This window comes from Sturnus vulgaris, chromosome 6 (assembly GCF_052056855.1).
Source record: "Sturnus vulgaris isolate bStuVul1 chromosome 6, bStuVul1.hap1, whole genome shotgun sequence".
NCBI lineage: Eukaryota > Metazoa > Chordata > Aves > Passeriformes > Sturnidae > Sturnus > Sturnus vulgaris.
In genome coordinates, this window is record NC_142248.1 from 45,737,083 (window position 1) to 45,761,988 (window position 24,906).

Here is a 24,906-nt window from a genome sequence, read left to right on the forward strand (position 1 = left end):
CCAGAGAGGGTTTCGGTTGGATATGAGGAAGAATTTCTTCACAGAAAGGCTTGTCAGGCTCCGGAATGGGCTGTCCAGGGAGATGTTGGAGTCCCCATCCCTGGAGATGTCCAGGGAAGGACTGGAGGTGGCACTCAGCACTCTGGACTCGATGGTCTTGGAGGTCTTTTCCAACCTCAATAATTCCATGATTCTGTAGGGTGAATCTGGCTCGTGGGCACAGAGCAGCGTCCTGTCCCAGCTGTGATGTGTGTGTGGGGACACTGCACACACAGAGGGGACACTGCACACACAGGGGTGACATTGCACACATACAGGTGACACTGCACACACAGGGGGACAGAGGTGCAGGTATCAGCTCCCTGCCCATCCAGCTGTCCCCAGGACAGCAGTTTCACTCTCCCTCCTCCCTCGTGGGCATGTTGCAAAAAGGTGGGGGGATGTCTCATAAACAGGTGACCCCACCCCAGTAAGCCAGGGTGTGTTTCTGGGAGTCTCTCCTTCCCACACCAACCCTCAGCCCATGGGAAAGGGGGGAAGTGGCACCCTGGAGGTGATCCATGGCTGCCCCTCGTAGGCTGTGAGGTGTGGTTTGGGACGGGGAGTTGTCCCACACAGGTGTAAATCCTGGGAACCCTCCGTCCTCTCGGGCTGCCAGATGTTTTATCACACAAATAAGCATTTCAACACCCCCTCCTGCTGATTATCAGGTGCGGATTGGGGGTTGAAGCAACTTTCTCTCTCACACACATACAAACAAGCACAGGTGAACCCCACCTTTTTCAGTTTTGGGGGACACAGCAAGAATTCGGAGGAGTGGGGTTTCTCTCACACAAAGGTGTGTTCCTGTGTTCCTGTGCAGAGTGACAGCAGGAGGAGTGCTGGGGTGTCTGAACTCCCCTTGGCATCAGGAGGAGTGCTGGGGGTGTTTCGGATCCCCCAAAAGGCAGCAGGATGAGTTTTGGGGGTATCAGGTACCCCCACAAGGCAGCAGGATGAGTTTTGGGGGTGTCTCACCCCCCTCTTCAATCCCCCATGGGGCTGTAGGATGTGATCCCTTACACAAAGGGTACAAAATGTGCTTTAAGAGCATCTGTCACCCTCATGGGGACATTCCCGCGTCTTGGGGTCGTTGGTCACGTCACAGAGGGTTGTGCGAGGAGCCACGAGCACTCGGGGTGTGGGGTGTGTTTCAGGGCACACACGGGGCTGTCACCAGTGTCACACACGGCCCTGGGGGCTGTTCACCCTGACTGGGGCTGTCACACACACACAGGGACACGCGGAGTGTCACAGTTTTACACTGAGCACGTTACGCTGTGATGAGCATCACAGGGTTTTACACTCTTTAGCACGTCACACTCAGTGTCACACGCTGTGCGTCTGAAGATGTCACACTCAGTGTTACACCGTGTCACACGGTGTCACATGCTGTGTCACACACTCACCATGTCACACTCTGTCACAGAGTGCCACGTGGGGTCTCTGTCATGCACGTCTCACACTGTCACACGCTGTCACACTCAGTCACACTGTGTTACACACTGTCACACACCCATTGTCACTGTGTGTGACACTGTGTGACACACTCAGACACAGCGTGTGACACTGTTTCTGTCACACTGTTTCAAATGCTATCTCACACACACTCAATGTCACCCGCTGTCTGTGCCACTCTTGGTGTCACACACCCTTGGTGTCACATGCTCTGTCACACACTCGGTGTCACACTCCACGTCACACTCTCAGTGTCACACACTAACATCCCACACTCTCAGTGTCACACGCTGTACCACACTCGCAGTGTCACATGCTATGTCACACTATGTCACACGCTCACTGTCACGTACACTGTCACCCTCACATTGTCACACACTGTCTCACATACTCTCAGTGTCACACAGTGTCACAGTGTCACACAGTCACAGTCACACACGCAGTGTCACACATTCTGTATCACACACTCTGCCCCGTACTCTGTGACAAACACACTCTTGTGTCACAGGCAGTGTCACTCTCAGTGTCCCACACTCTGCCACGCACTCTCAGTGTCACTCCCATGTCCCCGTGCCGTGTGTCCATGTCCGTGCCGTGTGTCAATGTCCCCGTGCCGTGTCCCCGTGTCCCCCCCGCCGTGTGCCCACTGTACCGTGTGCCCCGTCCCTGCCGTATGTGTCCGTGTCCCCCGTGCCGTGTGTGTCCGTGTCCCCCGTGCCGTCCGTGTGTCCCCAGTGCCGTGTGCCCGTGTCCCCCGTGCCGTGTGTCCATGTCCCTGCCGTGTGTCCGTGTCCCCCGTGCCGTCTCTCCGTGTCCCCCTGCCGTTCCCTCCCCGCCGCTCCGCTCCGCTCCGCCCCCTCCCCGTCGCGCCGCCCGTGACGAAGCGGCGGCTCCGCCCCCGCCCGCTCGGAGCCGGCGGCGGCTGCGGCAGCGCGGCCGGGCCGGGGCAGCGGCGCGGGGCGGGCGCGGGGCGGGGGCGGGCGGGGCGAGGCCGGGCGGCCCCGCCGGGCAGGGCGCGCTGCGGCATGGATTACCCCGAGCCCGGCTCGCCGCAGGGCGCTCGGCACCTGCCCGGCCAAGCCGGCGGCTACGGCAGCGGCGGCTACGAGCGGCCGAGCCGCGGCGAGGAGGAGGAAGCGGCGGAGGAGGAGGAGGAGGAAGCGGCCGCTGCCCGAGCCCGCCCGCCCCGCCGCCCGCAGCCGCTCCGCGCCGCGCTCTCCACCTCCTCCTCCGAGGGCGACCCCGAGCCGGCTCCGCCGCGGCAGCGCAGCCTCAGCGACGAGGCCGCCGCCGGCGACTTCGACTCGGCCGAGTCCGGCGCGTCGCTGCGGTACTCGACGGGCACGGGCGGCGAGGGCAGCGAGGGCGAGGGCGCGGGGCTGGGCAGCAGCGACAGCGGCGGCAGCGGCTTCTCGCTGGCGGCCAGCGCGCTGCCCGAGAGGCGGCGGCCGGGCGGCGGCCGGCCCCGCTATGAGGTGGTGCGGGAGCTGGGCGCCGAGGAGGTGCGCTGGTTCTACCGCGAGGACCGCAAGACCTGGAAGCCTTTCATCGGCTACGACTCGCTGCGCATCGAGCTGGCGTTCCGCGCCTTGGGCAGCGGTGGCGGAGCCGGGGAGGCGGCGGCCGTGGAGCCGGTGTGCGTGCGGAGCGGGCTCTACGAGGTGGATGTGGCCAGCGCTGAGAGCTACCCCGTCTATTGGAACCGTGAGTGCCGCTGGGCTGGCCGGGGCAGGCGGCGGGGTGGTCCCGAGGAGGGATGCTGAGCATCCCCCGAGCGCACGGAGCTGCGCTGGTGACACCGGCTGGGACAGCGAGTGGTCCTTGCTGTCCCGGCGCACGACCCGGCCGGTGTGCTCGTGTGTTAGCGATATAGGACAAATTATCCAGAGAGAGAGGACCCGCGGTGCCCACCTCCAGCACGTACCTGAGCCAGGAGGGGCTGGGAATTCCCCTTGCAATGCTCTGGGCATCGCACCCTGCCAGCGACACTAAGGGAAGAAATCTGGGCATCCCTGAGAGAAGGGACACTGGGCCATCCTCGCCTCCCCACCACACTCAGGGTGTTCTGAGCACGTCCAGCCGCAAAGGGAACTGAGCATCTTTATCCTCCTCGCCTCCCTGTGCACACAAACCTGGAGGAGGTGATCTGGGGCATTGCACACCTGGCACCAGAGACTTGGAAAAGGGAGGTCTGGGCATCTGCTCATTCCTTGGCGTGTGTGGGAGAAAGTGGGAGGGAAGGTGGCTGAGAACCTTCTTAAGCTCTGCTTTTCCTAAGCAGAGGGTGAGTGAGGGTGGATATTTGCTTTCAGCATTCTCCCTGCTCACCTTTCCTTCAGGTGCAGAGCAGAAACATCAGTTGTTTGTGCACTCTCTCCTCCCCACAGACATGTCTATGATCCCCCATCTTCAGTGAAAAATGATGGAAGAGAGGGTTGTCCCTGGCTTCCCCTTTGTGACCCCTGTCCTCTCCACTAGGGAAATGATGATCTTGTGCTTTGTATTTTTCTCATCACCTGCCCACTGGGAGGAGGCATGAAGTGGGATTTGGTGTTTGTCTTGGAGGAATTGCAACAGGCATCTCATACATACATAATCCTTAATTCCTACCCTTCCAGTAGAGCGAAATTTGTTTTCCCCCCCTCAATTTCAAAATGAGGTGGGAATACACCCCCTCTGCCCCCTTTCCCCTTGCATTCCTGTGTCCTTTGCTGGAGGACAGGAGACCTTGGTGGGGCAGGGACCCCAACTCCCTGCACTTTTCCTCTGGTGGGAAGGGCTCAGGGGTCTTGCTGGACAGGTGAGCTCCTGCTTTCCTGAGGCTGACAGGCTGTGCCACTGCTCACCTGCTGTTCCCGAGGACTTTCAGCTTTCCAGCTGCATTCCCTCAAGGACAAGGGAGATGTTGTGGAGTCGAGTGAGCTGCAGAGGAGCTGAGCATGTCCTGGCATGGGCTTGGCAGAGGGGCAGGCAGGTTTCTCTCATCTTGAGACTCAGTGAGAGTCTCAGGGGACCAGCAGAGCTGTTTCAGAGATGAAAACCAGGGTTTTCTGTTGTTTTCCCTCTTTATTTATCAGCCTCTTTACAGGAGGGAGCTCCATAAATGACAATACTGTGTGGTACAGTTCACTTGTGTGACAATTTGTCTTTCAAATCACCACCCCGGCAGACAGACACTGAGCTCCAGGAGCGGGCAGAGGTCTCAGTGCACAGGAATTCTGAGCTAGAGGAGCCTGGGCACGGCTTCTGGAGCAGAAACTGGAGCTGCTTCTCCCCGTCAGCACCCTGCAGCCCCTTGCTGTTGGCACTGGGTGCTTCTGGTTCCTGGGAAGAGAAAAGAAGCAGGACAGCCAGGGGAAGAGGAAAAGGCTGCCAGCCCTGTAACTGTGCCATAAGAGAGAGGGGAAGGAGCGAGCAGAGCTGTCAGGTGAGGCAGGATTGCTCCTGGTAATGGGAGCAAGGACTGCACTCGTCAGCAGCTTAAAGGTTTAATTTCTTGACACTGTGCCTTGTCCATTTTGGAAGCTGATTCAGTCTCATTAAGCTGGAGGAGCAGATGTTTCAGATGGCAGCATAGGCTGTGCAGAGACGATTTCTGGTGCTGGAAGGAAAGGTTCCCAGAGGTACAGAGCACCAGAGGCAGGGGAGAAATAAACTCCTGGGCCTGAGCAGACTAATGACGGGGATGATTTCTAGTCCTCAGAAAGCTGATTAAGGGCAGTGCTCAAGTCTTTTCTTATTAGCAGGTTAGTCCTTTGCAAGGCTGAGATCAACTTTTGATGTTTCAAGGGGCTTCTGGTGCCTTCTGGTTTAACTTCTTCACTGCACATTTCCTTGCCTCTATTCCCTATGAGTGCCTTTCTCCCATTCTTCCTAACTGCTGCATCCAGATCTGAGAAAACAGCAAGGTCAAATCCCAGGATTCAAATCAGTGTTATCTGTGCCTTTGAAGGCCTTGGTGGAGCCATAATTCCCATATTATTCCTGTTTGGCAGCGTGTGTGTAATTCTGGATCCAAAGGGTGGCTGCTGCCCTGACGTGGAAGTGTCAAACCAGCTGTGAGTAAGGCAGGAGAATGCTCCCCTCTGACCACACAAGCACGAGGTGTGATGTGTACAACTGACTTCAAATGTGCTGAGGTGCCTGCTGAAGAGTACAGAAACCTCTGGCTGCTTTTGCTGATTCATGGTTCAGCTCAGAGCAAAGGTCAAAAGCCTTTCTGTTTGTTATTTTGCCCTTTTTCCTGTATGTGCTGGGCTCCAGGGGAGGATGCTGTCACACAGCCACCACACTGAGCAGTTGGTTCCTCAGCTGACAATTCCTGGGGCATCACAATGCCAGGGAAATGTTGGTTGTAGCTTGGCATGTGCTGGAATACTTTTTTTTATATCTGCATTTTAAGCTCGCTAAAGGATTCCTTGGTAACATCAAGAATATCAGCCTGAGTTACAATTTGAGCAGATTAATTACTGAGAATTTTATCCTTACCTTGTGACCTCTGGGATTTATTTAATTAGTGCTGAAGAACCAGCAAAAAATGGTTCAAGAGGATGAAAATTATTAGTGTAGGCTTTCAGATAAGTCAGTAATTTGGAGCAGGGCTCCTTCTTGTTTGCTGTGGAGATGACAAGAGTGATATTTTATACAAGGGTCTTCTGTTTAAATCTTAAATTATCCAGCCCTTTTCAGCCCTCTCAGTTGAAGAGGGCTGCTTTACAACCATTTTGCTGTGGAATTTGGAGTTTTCAAAGTCCTGTGTGAGTTTGTTCTATCTGTGGCCTGTAAACTTTTGGGTGACTCTCTCCTGTTTTCTGGCTCATGGGTTTGTCCCATGCAACCATTGTCCTGTCAGGTATTTGCTTTTTCCAGGCTTTTTTTTTTTTATAGGTACATTGTCAAGTTGCCTGTATTTATTTAAATTCTCCACTCCCAGACACAGGTTTGGTAAGGTTGGGGTTTTTTTTGCTTGTTTTTTTAATGTATATTATTTTTCTACCAAACAGTTGCTGAAATCTATTAAGTAAAAAGCCTATTTTTGTATATATAAAAAAAATTATTCACTTGAACCATCCCTGAATGAAGATGTACTGATGTAACAGATATTTTACTGACTTTAATCTGGAAATACAAATACTTTAATCTGTGAATACAAAGTGGACCTCTAGGTCTTAAACTTAAGGTCTCTCTGCTCAGGCTGGAATTGGACTGCTTTAAAAAAACATTTTAGCTGCCATCTTGATCAAGATGAAAATTAAGGGTATGGAATCAAGAGTATATCATTGTTTGGGATTTTAATTTGGTTTTGTTTAGTTTTAGTTGTTTTACAGCACACTTAGAACATTGGTTTCAGTGTGCTGGACAGTCTTTGAACTTGTTTGATAACAATTTCCTTTATTTAAATGACCTTTTGATTGAAGGCTAAATTCCTAAGTACTATTTTATGGCTTTTTTTATCTCCAAGTGTGTAATTCTTTGGCAAATAAAACACTGACAGTTTACTTTGTAAAGGTGAAACGTTGCTTTCACTACTCAAAATCTTTCGGGGTTCTCCTTTTTTTGCATCTGTTTTTACTGCAACATCCTTTCAAAAACATCTCTTAGCTTTGTTTTTTGGCTAATTCCTTCCTGGCCAAAAGGTCTGGAGGTGTTCTGGGCCAGGCTGGACAGGGCTTGTAAAAACCTGGGACAGTGGAAGGTGTCCCTGCCCATGGAAGGGGTGGAATGGGATGAGCTTTAAGGTTCTTTCCAACCCAAACCACTCTGGGATTCTGTGACCTCACACACCTGGATCAAATAACTTTATGATTTGCAGTGTTGTATGTATTTTATTTTTAAAAAATAAATTTCTTGTGTGTATATGTTCAGGGGGGTTTTTTTGTGGCCTCTCAGTAGAGAGAGCTTGGGATTTTTTTTGGGATGCTTTCACCAGGCCAGGGTTGAGATGGCAGCACTTGGGATGTGTCTCTGAGGGAAGGTTTCTTCCATACCCTCACCTTTTATGTTTTATTTAAGCATATTTAATCAAAATTAATCTGTTGTCCCTCTCCTTTAAATGGGACCAAAATAATTCTCCAGTGGATGGTTCAGTTAAGGGTGGACATGGCTTAGAAAGTTGTGCTTGTCCTTTGATGTGGTCCAGCACTTTTCCTGCTGGATTTGGTCCACAAGGACAAAAGCAGAGATGCAGGGAATATTTGGATTACAAACTATGGGTGAGAGGGATGTTTTCTGCTGTAACTGTGGCAGCAGGAAATGTTTTTGGGATGAGGAGGATCAGGAGTTCTGCTCTGACTTCCTTCAGGTTTGAACATGGGTTGGACAGTGCTGAGATCAAAGGAATAGGATGGGATTTAATTTGGAAGTGACAGAGTTGGATTAAAGACGGATGACAGGTGAATTTTAGTGTTTTGAATTTTTCCTCTTTTGGGGGAAACCGCACTGAAAGCAGAGACTTTGTGCAGAGCTTTTGGAGGAGCACAAGGATGTGTAAGAGCTGACTCTGTGCCAGTCAGTGAGCAGAAAGTCTAAATGGGGGGAAAAAAAACCTGCAAAAGAGCAAGAAATGAAAATTAGAAGCACAAGCAGTTGTCTCAGAGATGTGTGTAAGGTTGAAAACAGTGAGGGTGAAGGAATGGTTTGAGTTTTGGCCAGAGGAAAAGTCACTGTTGTGATGGGATCTGTTTGGGGTGGGCTGGGAGTGACTGGGGAGGAGAAACTCCACGGATAATAAATGTTGTAAACAGCAGGATTAGGGAGAGCTGGGATGAATGGAACACGATCCCAGGCTGAGAAATTTACAATGAAAGAAACTAAAAGAGTTGTCCAGAGAAGCTGTGGCTGTCCCTGGATCCCTGGAAGTGTCCAAGGCCAGGTTGGACTTTGGGGTTGGAGTAGCCTGGGATGGAGGGAGGTGCCCCTGGTCTTCAAAGTCCCTCCCAAACAAAACCATTCTGGGCTTCTGTGAAAATCAGACTGGTTTGCTGGAAACCCTACAGGCTGAGAAGAAATGGAGGGAAAATTCAAACATGGGGATAAAGGGATAGGGAATTCTGGAGTAGACAAAGAAGGAAGTGAGTTCAGGAGGAGAGCACAGAAAAATAATTCCTGGGGTGGAGAAGGGAGGAGTTGAAGCAATCCAAGGGCATAAATAACCTTTGCTGTCATCTTGTTCATTAGTGGCAGGTCTGAGGTGTGCACTGGGACAATCTTGCTCTTCTTTATTTTGGAAGATATTCCAGGAACCTGTCGTCCAGCTGTTCTGTGCTGCTGGAGCTGGGGAGCACAGCTGGATTTTCAGGAGAGCAGACTCAGGGTGTGAGAGTGGGATTGTGCAAAATCCCCTGGCTGGGGATGGGCTGGGAGCACACACTCATTTTTGGGAGGTGTTCACGTGTTGGTCATGTGGCACAGGAGTTGTTCTTTTGTGGTTTTAAAAAAATGCAAGTCTCCCTTGGGGAGGGGAAAGAGCTGATAAAGGACAAACTCAGTGGTTCCAGCAGCAAATGCCAGTGGTGGAAGTGCTTCAGAGCACTAGGATTGAAATGTTTTAATGGATAAGAATTCAATAAAAGTACAATTCTAAGTTTAAAATGTAGCCTGTTTCATGTTTTGACAGTTCAGGTTTTTTTTGATGAGTGCTTCCTGCTTGACATGGCCTGTAAAGTCAGCTTTAGGATTTTGCCTTGGACCATCAGGATCAGGTCTGTGGAAAGAGCAATTGTGGAGATGGTGATTAAACTGTTCCCTTAAACCAGGAAAATCCTCCCTGGAAAACTTAACTCCTGGAGCCAGGCTGGGAGAGCTGGGAATGTTCACCTGGAGAGGAGAAGGATCCAGGGAGAGCTCAGAGCCCCTTGCAGAGCCTAAAGGGGCTCCAGGAGAGCTGGAGAGGGACTGGGGACAAGGGATGGAGGGACAGGACACAGGGAATGGCTCCCACTGCCAGAGGGCAGGGATGGATGGGATATTGGGAATTCCTGGCTGGGAGGGTGGGGAAGAGCTGGGATGGAATTCCCAGATTTGCTGTGGCTGTCCCTGGATCCCTGGCAATGTCCAAGGCCAGGCTGGACATTGGGGTTGGAGCAACCTGGGACAGTGGAATGTGTCCCATGGCAGGGGGTGGAACAAAATGATCTTTAAGGTCCCTTCCAACCCAAAGCATTTTGTGATCCTGTGTTTTGGGATGATTTATAGCATTGATGACTCGGAGCACATTCACCAGTTTTTGTGGGGTTCCTTCTGTCTTTGACTGGAACCAGCCCCAGAGAGCAGCCTTTAATTCCTGATTGCTCAATTCATAGTGTAAATGGATTCAAAACAGTTTTGGGCTGTTGCTGGAATACTTCAGGCAGGTAAAACAGAGGCAATTCCATGTTTGGAGCAGAGCAAAACATCTATTCCTGCCTCTGGGGTCCAGCACTGGAACAAACACTGAGGCTCACAGGTTTAGCTGCTCTGGAAAGAAAATCCAGTTGGATTGCTGGGAATGTGCTTGGTTCTCCAGGAAACTCAAATGTAACTTTCACCTGGAAATTACAAATTGCTTCATTGAAGCAATTGGGAGTTACTGGATAAACCAGCAAAATGATGATTTTTACTGCTCAGTGAACAGAATCTCTTTTCAGCTCAGTCACAAGCTCTGAGTTTGTGTCACTCTGAAGTTTGCTGAGGCTTCACCCTTGAATTCCTCCCCAGGACTTGTTCCTTTTGGAAGAGCAGGACAGGTCACACCGTTTGTGGTTGAACAAAGGGAGGTCACACAAGTGATTCCATTTATTTAAAAGTCACTCACCTGCTGTGTTCTGGAATAACATGAAGGAGAGCTAGAAAGGTGTGCAATGTTAAGCTTTTTTTTAAAAGAGAAAAAAAGTTGAAGTGTGTTATGTTAGGTAGCAACAAGAAATTATGCAATTTTGGTTTGGGGCTATTTCATTACAACACCACCATCCTCACAGGCAAGAATTTCCCCCACATATCTAAACTAAATTCCAGTTCTTTCAGTTTGAACTTGTATCTCCTTGTTTTGTCTCTAAAGTTCCTGATGAAATATACCCAGAACATGATTTTAGGCTTGATATAATAGGAATGGATAACACATTTTTTAAAAATTCTCTAACAACACCCTTGATTTTATTCTGGAATATATTTTTATATATTTATTTGCTCATATTTATATAAATAGACACTGCCACAAGTTGCCCAGATAGTGTGGGTGCCCCATCCCTGGAAGTGTTTCAGGCCAGGTCCTTGGTAAATGTATGAGAAGTTCATTATTTAGCTAACTTTCAGTTTCAGATGTCACATTTGTAGCCTCAGAGTTGCCTTCAGCTTGTGCAGATGTTATTCTCACATGCTGCAAATTGTTTGCCACTGTAGTAAGAAGGAAATCAAATTTAAGGAAATCAAATTTAAGGAAATGTTACAACACCAAAAAGCAGGAACCTGAAATTACTACACTGAAAAACATTTCAACCTGGTTTTATAAACTTGTGTTTCTTGCCTAACTTCTTGGCCTTGGGCTTGGAGAGCTGGGAATTGTCAATTTGAGCAAAGCACCAGCTTTAATTTAAATTTCTGAGCCTCTGAATATTCTATTAACCTTTTAGATCTCATTTGTGGGTACATCATCATAAGTGTCTTGGGACTGATGCTGCAGAGTGCCAGGAGTGCCTGGGCTTGGCCACTTGAGTTCTTATTTCTGTATTATCTTGGTTTTGTCACAGTTTCGTGGTCCTGAATCAATGCAGGTGCAAAAGGATTGTTTGAGCTGTGCAAAATTGAGATTTAAGGCTGTGCCCTGTCCAGCACTGTGGTGGCAGGAAATGAATGATGGAATTTATTAGAAAGGCATTTTTTATTCAAATTTATATTAGATGTGATCACCCAGTTTTAAAAGTCTTCATGAAGGAGTAGCTGGGTTATGCACATTCACTACACACACATGCCATAGATTTTATGTTGTACACAGTTTTTATTTTAACATAATTCTTGTTATTCAGAGGCTTTTGGTGATTATCATAATGCAAATCACTCATGTTCTTATCACACCATTAATTACAGCACTTGTATTCTTTTATTCTTTGGATTTTCAGTGGGGGGAAAAAAAGATCCATTTGTGCAAAAATAAATAAATCCTGTGTTCCAGAGAAAAATCTCTTAAACTGATTTCCTCTAAAATTGTAAAATACGTGTGACTAATTAAAATTAAGTGATTTTCATCTACTTTTAATCTCCACCATTCAGATTTATTTGGAAGTTCTTTTATAAATAAACCATGGAAGTATATAACCAGTCAAATATGTTGATATTTTTCAGTCTGAAGCACTGCCAGCTGCAGGTTATAATGGGGTAAAACTTAAGGCAGTAAAGAAATCAAGGAAAATCCTTTCCTAGGGATTGAGATTGCAGGGATAAAGATAAATAACACTCATGTTATAGGTTTGGAATTCTGTATTGACAAAAAAGAAATTAAATTACAACATGATGTAATTCCAGTGTCTTTAACTCTTCCATAAAACAAAAGTAACTGAAAGAATGTGGTTTAAGCTTTGTGAAATATGAGTATGCAAGACATGAATGAATTTATTGAAGGTGGATAAGTGAATGCTAAAAAAATTATGAAATTGGGTGCTGAAATGGCAATTCTGGTTCATCACTTTTTAATGCTCTTTACTGTCATAAATTTGCATCACGTCTCCTGGATTAAAGATGGGAGTTTTTCAGTGGCAGCCCCTGTGCAGGATTAAACAGAGGAATTGTGCTTAGAAACCTCTTTCCCAGAGTGACAAATTTTACTGAGAAATCTCTTGTGGGAAGTTATTTCCCCACCCCATGCAGAATATTCCATGGAATGACCACTGATGCACTTCCCTGTCTTCATGAACTCAACTCTCTTCCTTCTGGAGCTGGGATTTGGTGTTCATAGAATTGGAGTTTGTGAGAGAGTCAAGGGATGGTTTGGGTTGGAAGGGACCTTAAAGATCATTTTGTTCCACCCCTGCCATGGCAGGGACACCTTCCACTGTCCCAGGTTTCTCCAAGCCCCAATGTCCAGCCTGACCTCGGACACTTCCAGGGATTTGGGGCAGCCACAGCTTCTCTGGGAATTCCATCCCAGTCCCTCCCCACCCTCACAGATGAGAATTTCTCCCTAATATTCCCCCCTAATCTCCTCTCTTCTAGTTTGAAGCCATTCCCTGTGTCCTGTCCCTCCATCCCTTGTCCCCAGTCCCTCTCCAGCTCTCCTGGAGCCCCTTTAGGTCCCCTCAGCTCTCCCTGGATCCTTCTCCTCTCCAGGTGAACATTCCCAGCTCTCCCAGCCTGGCTCCACAGGAAATGGGTTTTTTTTATGTTCTGTGATCACAGATTTGATTATCTGGGTTCTGCAGGGCCGTGTTCAGTTTTCTGAGAACCAAACCGTGCTGCTGATGGCAGGAAATGTCATTTTCTGGCTTCCTCTTCCTTCCAGGTGGTTTTCTCTTGAGGTTTCCCTGTAGCTCAGTGTTCAAACCTGCCCCCCAGCTTGTGATGGGAAATAAAAGCAATTTGTGGTTCAGAAATAAAATCAATTTGGCTGCTCTGAGAGTGTGCAACTGTTTAAAGGAGGTAATGGGGGGAAAAAAAAGGCAATTTCTTGGTCACCCTCAAAATCCCACAGAGCTGGAAACCAGGATTGCCTCACTTGGGTTTTTCAAACCTCCATAATTGTCTTTGGATCTGAAAATAATTTATATTTGTGTATGAACAGCTTTTCCAGAGCCAGATATATTAATTTATTCCCAAACTCAACTGTTCTGCAGAGATTTTATGTTAAATTTTTTCTTGTTTCAAACAGTGTTTCCTGCTTGAGCCTTTCTGGGAAGGGCTCAAGTTATGTTTGAGAGCTGCTGTTGAGTGCTATAGACTGCTCTTGTAAGGAACCACTCTGGGAAAAGTTTCTCTCAGGCAAAAAGAGCCTGAAAATGTTTATTTTAATACTTGATGGTTGGAATTTCAAAAATCTGTAGGTGGAAATTCCCATGTGAAAAACTCGAAGCCATTCAAAAGTGAAAAAGAGGTGTCTTGTATTCACTTATTGCAGTACAAAATAGTATTCATGTGATTATTATTTAAAAAAAAAATATCTCTGCCTGTGGATTCAGTGAATGGAGCCTCATCAGGCTGCTTAGTGAAGAATTAAGGAATTGCTCCCAGATTTTCCCAGTGAGGATTAACCCTGGCATTGCTGAAGCCACAATGGGAGCCTTTATCTCCCCCTCACGTTTCGTTTCTTCCTTCAGGCAGAGCTTTGTTTGGGAGGGCAGCCTGACTGGGTCTGTGTGCATTGGATGAGCTGAAAAATGTGGATTCCTGACAGGTGTAAAATGTCTGGGAATACTGCAGAGGTTGAGGAAGGAGGCTGCTGTGTGTGGTGACACTGCTGTGGTTAAGTCTCAGTTCATGAAAACTGAAATCTCACCTTTCACCCTCCTTTGATGGGATGTAGACTCCAAAGTTAGTCTCAATTGTCATGAAACACTGAATTCTGTGTGACTTGCAGGCATTGTTGGACTTCTACTACTCAGAATTTTGGTTTTCCTGGTATTTTTGGGAATTATTTTCTACTAAACAAGTTCTATACCCTTAGAACACTCCAACCTCTTTATTCAAGCTGATGGATCATGAACACCTCAGGAATTCAGCACACAGCTGGCTCCTACCTGGAACAGCTGTTTTAGGAGGGCAAACAGCAGCTGAATGGCACAACTGGGTCTTGCACTACTTTTGTGGTCTGGTCACACGAGCTGAGCTGTCTGTGTTCCACACAGGGGATGGAGGAGCTTTGGGCAGGGGTGATCCAGCATGTCCAGTGCCTCGGGGAGAAACTGGGATCTGTGGGTGCCTTGGTTTGAAAGACAGGTGCCTGCTAAGCAAGGCAGGAGCCTCTCTTGAAATGGAAAATGTAAACCCCCTCCCTCCAAATTATTATCATTTTGAAATTAAGGGGCTCTCAGGCAAAGATATGGGAATAGGAATAACAGTTCTTTGCCAGGAAAATTAAAATAAAAATACAGTAATATAAAATAAAATACTGGCAGTGTCAGAATACAGCCTGTGAGGGTGATGTTAGGGTAGAAATTTGATTAAATGGTGGCTGCATCCTCCTGCAGTGACAGATGTGGTTCTGCTGGAGCAGGGCTCCTGCACAAGGTGCAGTTTTCCTCCAAAGCTCCAGGGATGATGTGCAAGGCTCTGGTTTTCCTCTGGGATCCAGTGGGAAAAGGCTGCTCTGCTGTTCCAAATCTCCCCTTTGATCTGGGTAGGAAATGCTCGGCTCCTGCCCTGGCTGGAGCATCTCCCAATGGGATGATGGAATTTGATCAACCCTGCCCTGGGACTGCATGGCCATGAACAGGAGAGATCTCCTGGAGGGAGGATGGATTGAGTAAAGTTAAAGAACACTGCCCCATGTGGATTTTAATGGCCCATTAACAGGAGATATCCCCCTCTGGAGATAAAGAACACTGCCCCAGCTGCTTTAACACCCGGCCCATTAACAGGAGATATCTCCCACAGAGATCAGGATCACTGCCCCTGCTGGTTTTAATAAATGGCCCATTAACAGGAGATATCTCCTGGAGAAAAGATGGATTGAGTAAAGGATAAAGAACACTGCCCCATGTGGATTTTAATGGCCCATTAACAGGAGATATCCCCCTCTGGAGATCAGGATCACTGCCCAGCTGGTTTTTAGCAGCTGGTGGAATACACGCTGCTGGTTACATCCTGCATTGCAGCCTAAGGCAGTGAGGAGCTGGGATGAGGGAGCTGGAGATGCTCTGAGCTGTTCTTTTGGGATGTTGTCCTGCCAGATGTGCACAGAGGGGATGTTCTGCAGGATTCACACTCAGGGGAGCTCAGGGAGGACCAAGTGAGGGAAGTCCAGTGGGAATCTGAGCTCCTGATTATCTTCTTTATTGAGTTTTCCTGCTGTTCACCTTTCCTTGCCAACGTCAAGGTGTCATCACCCACCTGTGTGCCCTCCTCTCACAAAGGTGAGAGCTGATTGTCACTGCCAGGGCTGTGGATGCACAGTTTTCCTGCAAATCTCTTACAGCAAAAGTTTCAAAATTGGCTTTGGTACCTTTGGAGTGTTACTTGCCCTGTGGGGAGATTATTTCAAGGTGATTTTTCTCTTTATTTTCATGGCTTGTGCATTCTGTGGTCTGAGGGATGGAAAATTCAGAGTAGTTTAGAGGTTCTAAGTAAACTGTGGAGGTGTTTGCAATTGTCTGTCACGTTCTCACCTGCCAGCAGTTGGTGTGGAAATGATTTTTGGGCACAGCAAGCACTCGTGGTGTGTCTGTAGTGGAGGGCAGCACAGAACCAGGAGCTGTTGTGATCTGAGCCACTGCTTGTGCTCACAGAGAATTGGGACCAGACTAAAAACCACTGCCTGTGGCTGGGTCACCTCACCCAGCTCTGGTGACAGATCAAAGAGTTCCCTTCAGTGCTCAGAAACTCTGAAATCTATTGTTTCATGTTTAATTTCCACCTGAATTTCATTTACTGCCTGTTTGCATCTGTTGTTTCTTTCCCAATTTGTCCTTGCCAGCTTTTTTTCCACCCTCCAGGTCAAAACAGATCTTGGAGCAGTGAAGTCTATTTTTTCCCCCCCTCCCATCTCCTTTTCTTTTAAGCCTTTTTTTCTTTGGTTGAATTCTTATTTGCTTTGTAGAGCTAAACTTTTGTGGTCAGTATAACACACAGAGGATCTTTGCTTTTGGCTGAGTCAGTTTATACATATATATAAATATATATATATATATATACACATATATGTATATATACACTCCCAGTGTGCACTGGAGGTCACTACTTCTACTCCTCTGTGCTCTCAGCAGACCTAAATCCATGTTAATCCCATGAAAACTTGGATTTGGGATCTTTGAGGCTTATGGGGCACAGGCAAACACTGTATTTCTTCTTGATTTTCCAGATGTAGGAGGAGAAATTCAAAGCTGAGTTACAATGGATGTCTTTGTCCCAGCTTGCTTGCAGGGATGGGTATCAGAGGGGGATTTCTGCTCCCTGTAGTCAGTGTGGGCAACAATTCAGCACAGTTTGATGTGGAATAAGCACCAAGTTCTATTTTTTAAGAGATTTCTCTTTTGCCACGTGCACAGCAAACTGAGCCCCCACTTTCCTCATTTGGAGAACTGAAGCTGAAACGTTAACAGTAACCAAAACCAGCCCTCGGTAAAACATTGATTTTAATTTTAAAAATGAAAAATGGCATTTTTAAATACCACCGTTTATGCTAATTGATGAAATTTGGGGTGTTGGAAGTGTCCAAGGCCAGGTTGGACAGGGCTTGGAGCACCCTGGGATAGTGGAAGGTGTCCCTGGCCATGATAGGGGGTGGGGATTTTAAAGGTATTTTAAGGTCTCTTCCAACCCAAGCCATTGTGGGATCCTGTTTTTCCATCCATCTCTCACATCCTCACACACAATTGGAAAATCTGGCCTCGTTAGCCCAAATTTTCAGCTCACACTCCATTTCCTGCTCTCAGCCTGTGATTTGTTGACATTAAAAACCCTGGTTTTTTGTGTTGTTTGTTTTTTTTTTTTTTTTTTAGAAACAGAAAAGATCCCTGTAATGCGTGGGCAGTGGTTTATTGATGGCACTTGGCAACCTCTGGAAGAGGAGGAAAGTAATTTAATAGAGCAGGAGCATCTCAACCGCTTCAAAGGCCAGCAGCTGCAGGAGAGCTTTGATATGGAAATATCCAAACCCGTTGATGGAAAGGAGGGTAAGATTGTTCACATCACTGTAACACATTTTTTGGACACTTTTGGGGTCTGATTTTCCTGAGTAAGAATGTGATCTGTGTTGGTTTTGCATCCTGTAAAGTGGGGAACATGGGTTTGTTCTTCCATTTTTCCAGTGTAGGATTTCTTGCTGCAGCACGTTTTTGGGGAATGCTGTAAAAATGAGAGTCATGGAGAAACTTCTTGTTCCCATTGTGTTTCACATCTTTTAATTGTGTTTGAAATCTCACTTCAAACTCAAATCTCTTGATGGGACAAGAGGAGTCAGTGTCCAAAGACAAGCTGGCTGATAGCTCTCTGGCCAGCATCCCTAATTCTAAAATCCCTAATTTTAAAATCCCTAAAGGTAGTGGGGTCATTTTTACAAACCACATTCCGTTTTCCATTTTTATTCAAGCTGGATTTATTAGTTTTCAGCTGCAGTAAATCTTGGGCATTCATTCTTTTGGGGAAGTCCTTACATTGAATGAGCAGGCTGAGGATGTCCAGGTAGTGTTGCTGGAAATCTTGCTCTGCTGCATGAAATGTTTCTAAGGACAGATTTCTGAAATTAGTGGTCAATTATTCAATATACACAGCTGAATTGATTGCTCAGAGCAGGTATTGCACACCAAAAATTCAGTATTTTTGCCATTCACACTTTTGGCTGTCACTTGCTCAAACAAACTACAAGCTGCAAGTACAGAGGGGCCCTGAAGATATTTTAATAGGGATTTGGCTGTGTTGTTCTTTACAAAGAAACTTTATTTTTGAAGTGCAGCTTTGTGCAAACTGTAGGAATGGCTGTGTTTTGGCCATGAGTTCTTATGTGTGAACTGCACGACCACACAAGTAAAACTTTGTTAATAAATCGGAAGCACAGCAATACTCAGGGTAATTCTGTAATCACTGGAAGGAAAACCAAAGTGTCATTTGTTGATTTAGGGAGTTTTTTCAGCATTACAAAGAGTTTCTAACTCCCTTTTAAAATTAGTGAGGACTTCATGAATTTTTTTTTTCCCCTGTTCATGCTACTTTTCACCTGGCCAAGGCTGCAGAACAATTTTCTGCTTCAACAGCTCTGTCAAAAAGGTTCGTGGAGTGGTGTGACCCCTGAGCCACAGCACTGTGCCTGTCCAAACATCCTTCTGGAAGGCACTTCCACCTGTATTTCTGATTTATTGTCCCAGAGGCACAAAACTCAGGGTTGTTAGTGGCAGGGATTTATGGGTTTTTTTGTGGTTCCTGAGTGCTGCCAGCCTTTGGTAGTTTAATTTTTGAAGGAGGGATGGCTTCAGTGCTACTTGGATTCTCCTTATAAATAAGAGAGATCAGGGCTGGGTTTTTTTTCAGGTCAAGTCTGGACTATGGAACAGAAATTTTCAGATTTGATGTTTGGATGGATTGGGGAGAGTGATGAGAAAGATACGACCACTGAGATTTATGAAAATGTAAAAGAGCAAAGAAAGAAACTCCAAATTCAGGCGCCAATGCCTTTTCTAAAATCAAAGTTAAAAAAGAAAAAAAGGAAGAAAAAAACCAAACAAAAACCTAAACAACAAAAAAAAAAACAAACCAAAACAAAAAAAAAAACTTAAAAAACCCAAGTTATGTATGGCATCACTTCAATGGAATATGTCAAGTCACCAGTAAGTTTCAACAGGGTTTTTTGGTTGTAATAGTAGAGTTGCAGGGCAGTTACAGCTGACAGTGTGTGAAAAGTGGTTTTGTCATTCTAATTTTCCTCTCAATACCTCTTGGATCCTCTGGCACCCACAGTTGCCATCTGCAGTGGCACTGGGAGAAGCTCTGCAACTTGCATTATTGCTGGTGAAGTAAACATAATTAGCTGAATTCAGTTTATAAATTTCTTAAATGCTGCAGTTCGTTGTAATTGCATCCTGTATGAAACAGTTTTTGGTGCCATCGAGGTTTACAGGTACCTGTTATTTATGATCAGTGAAAGCTGAGATAAATCTCAGCAAAGTGCCTGTTCCCAGTGCTGTGTGAGGCATGAAAAACGTCCTCTGGTTCCTCAGCAAAATTAATACAAGCTGCTGTAAGAGTCCCTTTGTACTCAGAATTACTGCAGTGATTAAATTTATTAATTCTGCTCCTGGATTGCAGCGAAATCACCAAGCTTCACCCGGGGCTTTTGGAGGTGCTAAGAGGGATAATGGCCCATTATTAAACTCCTAATCCGAGCAAACCTTCCTCTGAAAGTGCAGAATTATTCGGGATAAGGGTCCCCAGCCTGCAGCCTGCAAATACCATCACGCCCATGCTGATGTGTTGTGTTTTTTGGGAACACAAGGAGCTTTAAATGCAGGAGGGAACAGAAAGATGACAGTGAATGATTCCCCCAATTCCATGGGACAGCCTGGAGATCACTCCTTTGCTGAGCAAACTGTAACTGCAGTTTGATTTTCGTCCTTACAAAGTATTCAATTTCATGCCTTGCAAAATGAACTTGGTTTATGATGCCAGGTCCCCTTCAGAGCATCAGATAAATCGTTATTTTAATGGCAGGATGCAGAAAAAGGGGCACTTTGTGATCCAAAGGAGCTTGGCCAGCAGCTCAAGGGAAGGGATTCTCTCCCTCTGCTCTGGTGAGAACCCTCTGGAATTCTGTGTCCAGCCCTGGAGCCAGGCTGGGAGAGCTGGGAATGTTCCCCTGGAGAGGAGAAGGATCCAGGGAGAGCTCAGAGCCCCTTGCAGAGCCTAAAGGGGCTCCAGGAGAGCTGGAGAGGGACACCCATGCAGCAGTGAATGAGCTTAAAATTTACAGAACGTCTGAAGATTTGGAAACTGCCTTTTCTTCGTGCTTAGGCAGACAGTGAGTTCAGGACCTGTGAGGAGGAGCCCATCCAGAAATTCCTGACATAGCCAGGCTGTTGTAGGATCAAACAAGAGCAGTTAAGTTCCTGTCATCCATTGCTCCGTGATCTTTTTTAGGAGAATTCATTTAGTGATGATGAAGTGAAAGCTTTATTTATGTGAGAGGATGGTAGGAACAGACACAATGCTTTGTAGTTGCAAGGAGAGATGGTGAAAATTGAGCTGGAAATCACCCAAGCAGCCTGATTCAAGCCTGGAATTGGATCTGACTTTAAAGTTGTCCTGATCTGTGTAGAGGATTGGGACAGATGAAACCCAGCAGTTCCTCTGCCAGAAAATATTCTGTGATCAAGTCTGTGATTCCATGATAGAAATACAGAAAAAAAAAAAAACCCTTGTCAGTTAGAATTAATATTTCAGTGCATTAATTTTGAGACAGCAGAATTCTATTGGCTTTTTCTTACCGAATTTCAGTGTGTGGTCAAGCCCACAAAACCTCTAAAAATTGCATTTGGAAGAGCTGATTTTTTTTTTTTTTCTTTTGGTCTTAGCTTTAAAATATAATTTTCTCACAGTATAAAAAGCTCATAGAGATTTTTTTTTTTTGGCACAGCTCAGCGAAGCTGTAGGTGGAGAAGTCGTGTTGATGGAATTGGGGAGTTGTGGGATGTCAGGAGGGATCTCTGGGGATGCTCAAACCCAACGTCCCTGCTCAGAGGCACGGGTGTGATGAGAGCAGCTTGCTCAGGATATTCCCTGTGGGATTTTCAGCATCTCCAACAACAAACTCCACAACTTCTCTGTGCAGCCTGTTCAGTGTTTTACCACCCTCACCATGAAAAACAATTTTTCTTCTACTTTTCTTAAGTTCCCTGTGCTCATTCTTCTGAGGGTTGCATTCCCACAGCCAGTAAAATATTGTAAATTAAATTATTCCATGGAATCCCAACGACTGTAGCTCTGAGCCTGATTTTCTTCTGATTTGCAGAGATAAATACATTTTATTTGCACCTGCACTGAGGGCAGAGCTGTTGGGATAACTCTGGCAGGTTTTTCCATTCCACAAATGTGGAATTTCACTCACTTTGCTGGGTCAGGGATTGCTGAGTCCTGGGGCCTTGCAGAACAGGGCAATTGTACTGGTTTAAAAAAAAAAAAAAAACAACTTTTACTTTTAAACAGTTCATTCTTAAAACTAAATACCCCATGAGTTTAAAATAACCCGTAAGCACAGTTTAAAAAAAAAGCTGTTAAGAGAGAAGTTCATAGAAAATAAATCCATGAAAAAACTGATTTTTTGCTCTTATGAAAAAATCCCTATAGCTTAACAAAATAAAACTCCCCTCCCTAAAATAAACTAAAAAAAATATTTAAATTAATAACTAAAATATTTTTATATATTATTATTTTTAAAAGTATTAAAAAATCTAAAAATTTTATTCTAAATTCATTATTTCTTTATATTATTAATAAAATTTTTCTTTACACCCTTGAAGTAGGGCAAGTTTAAAACTTATAATTCTATCTCACAGCAAAAAAAAAGATTATTTATTATTTATATTATTATATGAATATTATAAATATATATAATTTTTATTTTTATTATTGTGATTTATTATTTGAAATAAATATATTCACATGAACAAATCTAAACTACTACAGCAACAAGAGGAGATTTTGTCTAATCTAACTTTTAACCGTCCCCTTACACTCCTTTGGGGGGGAAAATAAAAAAGTTGTGCTGAAATGGAAGTTTTTAGTGTGCATTTAGGAGGGGCCAGTGTGTCCTTTAGGTCCTGTGACTTTGGTGACATCGTGTCCCAGCTGCCTCTTCCTGATGCCTTTAGCTCTGTTGTGATGTCATAACTGGTTATAAAAAAATGAACAAATTGAGTTTGGGACCTGACACTTCTGCTACAAAATCTGTTTGTTGTTTTTTTTTTTTTTTTAATATATACATTTTATTCTTTGTAGAAAATGTGATTTCTTTCGGTTTTTTTTCCCCTAAAAATGGTGATACTAATGAAAAAAAAAAATGACACCCCTTTTAAAAATTTTACTTTGAAGCTCAAGTGTTTTTACTTTTAGTTCTCTACTACCTCCCTCCCTTCTCCCTCCCTTCTTTGTTCAAATGGAGAGGATATAAGGAGAAATCAGATGCTGCATGTCTTAAGAGAAAGCATTCCCAAGGTACAGTAATTTGGAGATTTCTTTTTTTTTTTTTTTTTTTTTTGTAGTGCTCCTGGGTTAGGAAGCTTTAAATTCTAGTTTGCTTGTCTCAGTTCAATGTTAGATTTACATGCTGCAGTTTTTGGTGCTGTATCCATCCCATTTCCTTCCAAGGGGAAGGAAAAAGCATCTTAAAACTTAGAGGAAAAGTAGAAGTGTTGTGAGTCCTAGAGAAAAGTAGATGCTCGTGGTGTCACACAGGAATTCTTGTTAGAATTGATTTTGTTTGTGACTGCTGAAAACTGCAAACATTTGTTTCTTGCCCTCTTTTTGTGTGTGGTTTGGTTTTTTTCAATAAAATAAAAGTGACTTTTTTTTTTTAGGATTGCAGCAGGCCTGGTATGAGATGAATTCTGTCAGAGAAGCAACAGAGGGTTATAATAATAATGTTCTGTTTGCTGCTTTCTTTTGGATAATACCATCTTTAATTTTATGTTATAATTCATTTTTGCTGCAGCTTTGGGATGAAATGAGTCCCTGGCCATGGGACTGGATGGAATGTAGCTGAAGGCTGCACAAAACAACCCTGACCTTTTGCAGCAGCTGATGTGCTGCAAATTTATTTCAGAAAATGGGGGGAAGATCTTCCAGGAGCCATTAATGATTGCAGAAGGCTCCAAAGTTCTTCACTGGGCTCACTCTGCCACCATTAAAGCCAGGAGTGATTAAACTTTCACTGACTTCTAAAGCCTTTAATTAAAAATGTAAATGTAAATGTGGTCGGTTCAGAGTTGTTCTTGCCATACTTTGTATTCTTGTAGCTCCTGGGGATGGTGTGAACTCTGAGAATTTATTTTGACATGCATAAATGTTGGCCTTTTTGATTTCCTTGAATTATTTTTTTTTATGTGATTGGGTCCAAATGGAAAATGCCTGAATTCAGAATGTTTTGTAGTCAACTTTTTCCTGCCTCTTCTCACACAAGGAACCCAAATCTGTTAAAGCTGAATTAGTGTAACTCCCAGCAATAAGAAAGGACTTCTGCCTTTTCTTTTGTAAATTGAAATTTTGAAATTATGTTCTGCTTTGTATTCCCCTCAAATCATGTTCAGGTACAATAATGAATGTGCTCAAATTTTTTACAAACTGGAGATTAGGTGGTTTTGTGACAAATAGTGACACTGATGAATTGAGAGGTGGTGAAGTGCAATGTAAAAATGACAGCAGTGTGAGACATTTTAATTTAAGAGCAATGGCCTTTTTAATGGCTCTTTTTAAAGAAAAATAAGTAAGAAAAGGTTTTTAAATCCACAGGTTTATGCAGCAGAAGCTGAGAATCATTTCAGAGGGAACAACAGCAGCCCAATTATGCTCCCAGCTCCCTGTGCCATGTGTCAGGATTTTGTGTGGCACCTGCTGCTTGCAAGACAGATTAATTTAAAAATCCTTGGGGGAAAAAAAAAAAAAAAAAAACAAAAAACAAATAAGGCAGGAGAGGTTTTGAGACAGTTTGTGTCCATCCTCTGGTCTTTATCCTGGCTGGAATGACAGAACCTTTGTCCTTGGAGGCAGTGCCAGCCCTGAGCACTTCAGAGATGCTTTTCCCTGGATTGATTTTTGACTTGAGCACCATCAAACTCTGGGGAGAAAAGATCCACCCCGTGCTTTGCTCTGGGCAGGTGGGTGAAAGCATCAAGTAGAGAAGCAGGTATTTAGCTAAAAAAGGAGTTTAATTGTGAGCAGTTGGCCCCAGGGGTGGGAATTTTCCATGAGCACATCCCTGCCTTCTCCAGGAGTTCCTTGCCATGAGCATAAACACAGCTCAGGCTTTCTGCTCCTCTGTTATTCTCCATTTCTTGGACTCAAGATGAGTCAAAAGCCTGATTGTGATCAGGTCCTGCAAGGCTTTGGGGATATCTGTTCTGTGTTTTATGGTTCATTTTTTCATATTTCAATTTTTTAGGGGGATTTTTTCCCCTCAGTGTTCATCTATGTGGAGGTTTGTGTGAATAGTAACCATTGATTTCTTCAGCTGAAGGAAATCCTTTCTTGATCCCATCTTCCATCTGAGCTTTTCATATGCTCACACTGTTGGTATTCCTGAAAAATGTTTCATTTCTAACTTCTGGCTCCAAAAGAACACAAAATTTCACCTCATCTCCAAGGACTTGGCCTTCAATCCCAAACTAAAATCCTAGAAAGGATTTTATAAAGGGGAGGGACCTTTAAATCCCATTTCATTCCACCCCTGCCATGGGCAGGGACACCTCCCACTGTCCCAAACCCCAAAGTCCAACCTGGCCCTGCGCACTTCCAGGGATCCAGGGGCAGCCACAGCTGCTCTGGGTCATCTCAGAGCCTCACAACTCTCATAAATAATCTAAAATCTCTCTTCCTTTAATTTAAAACCCTCTTGTCCTATCTCTATCTCCCCATGTAAAAAAAAAAAAAACAACAACTTGTTCCCCCTTTTTTAAATGCCCCCTCCAAATTCTGGGAGGCTGCTGGAAGATTTCTCCACAAAAGTGTGCAGGGATTTTCTGCCTGTGAGGAATTTCACCTACAGAGAGATGCCTGCAGGGATGCTCTCAGAGTCAGGGAAGTGCCAGTGTG

The 24,906-nt window shown here is 45.2% G+C and overlaps 1 protein-coding gene across 3 annotated transcripts in view; it reads left to right on the forward strand.

The window, feature by feature from the left end:
- Nucleotides 1-2,499: 2,499 nt before the first annotated feature.
- The window catches only part of DDHD1 (DDHD domain containing 1), a 62,613-nt gene continuing 40,206 nt past the window's right edge, over nucleotides 2,500-24,906 (forward strand). For 2 of the 3 annotated variants that reach the window (XM_088166411.1, XM_088166413.1), the window contains exons 1-3: nucleotides 2,500-3,201; nucleotides 17,115-17,288; nucleotides 22,213-22,314. In XM_088166411.1, the coding sequence (XP_088022537.1) occupies nucleotides 2,523-3,201; nucleotides 17,115-17,288; nucleotides 22,213-22,314 (955 nt within the window). In that variant the 5' untranslated portion in view covers nucleotides 2,500-2,522. The remainder of the gene's footprint in view (nucleotides 3,202-17,114; nucleotides 17,289-22,212; nucleotides 22,315-24,906) is intronic. The other variant, XM_088166412.1, reaches the window with a different exon arrangement.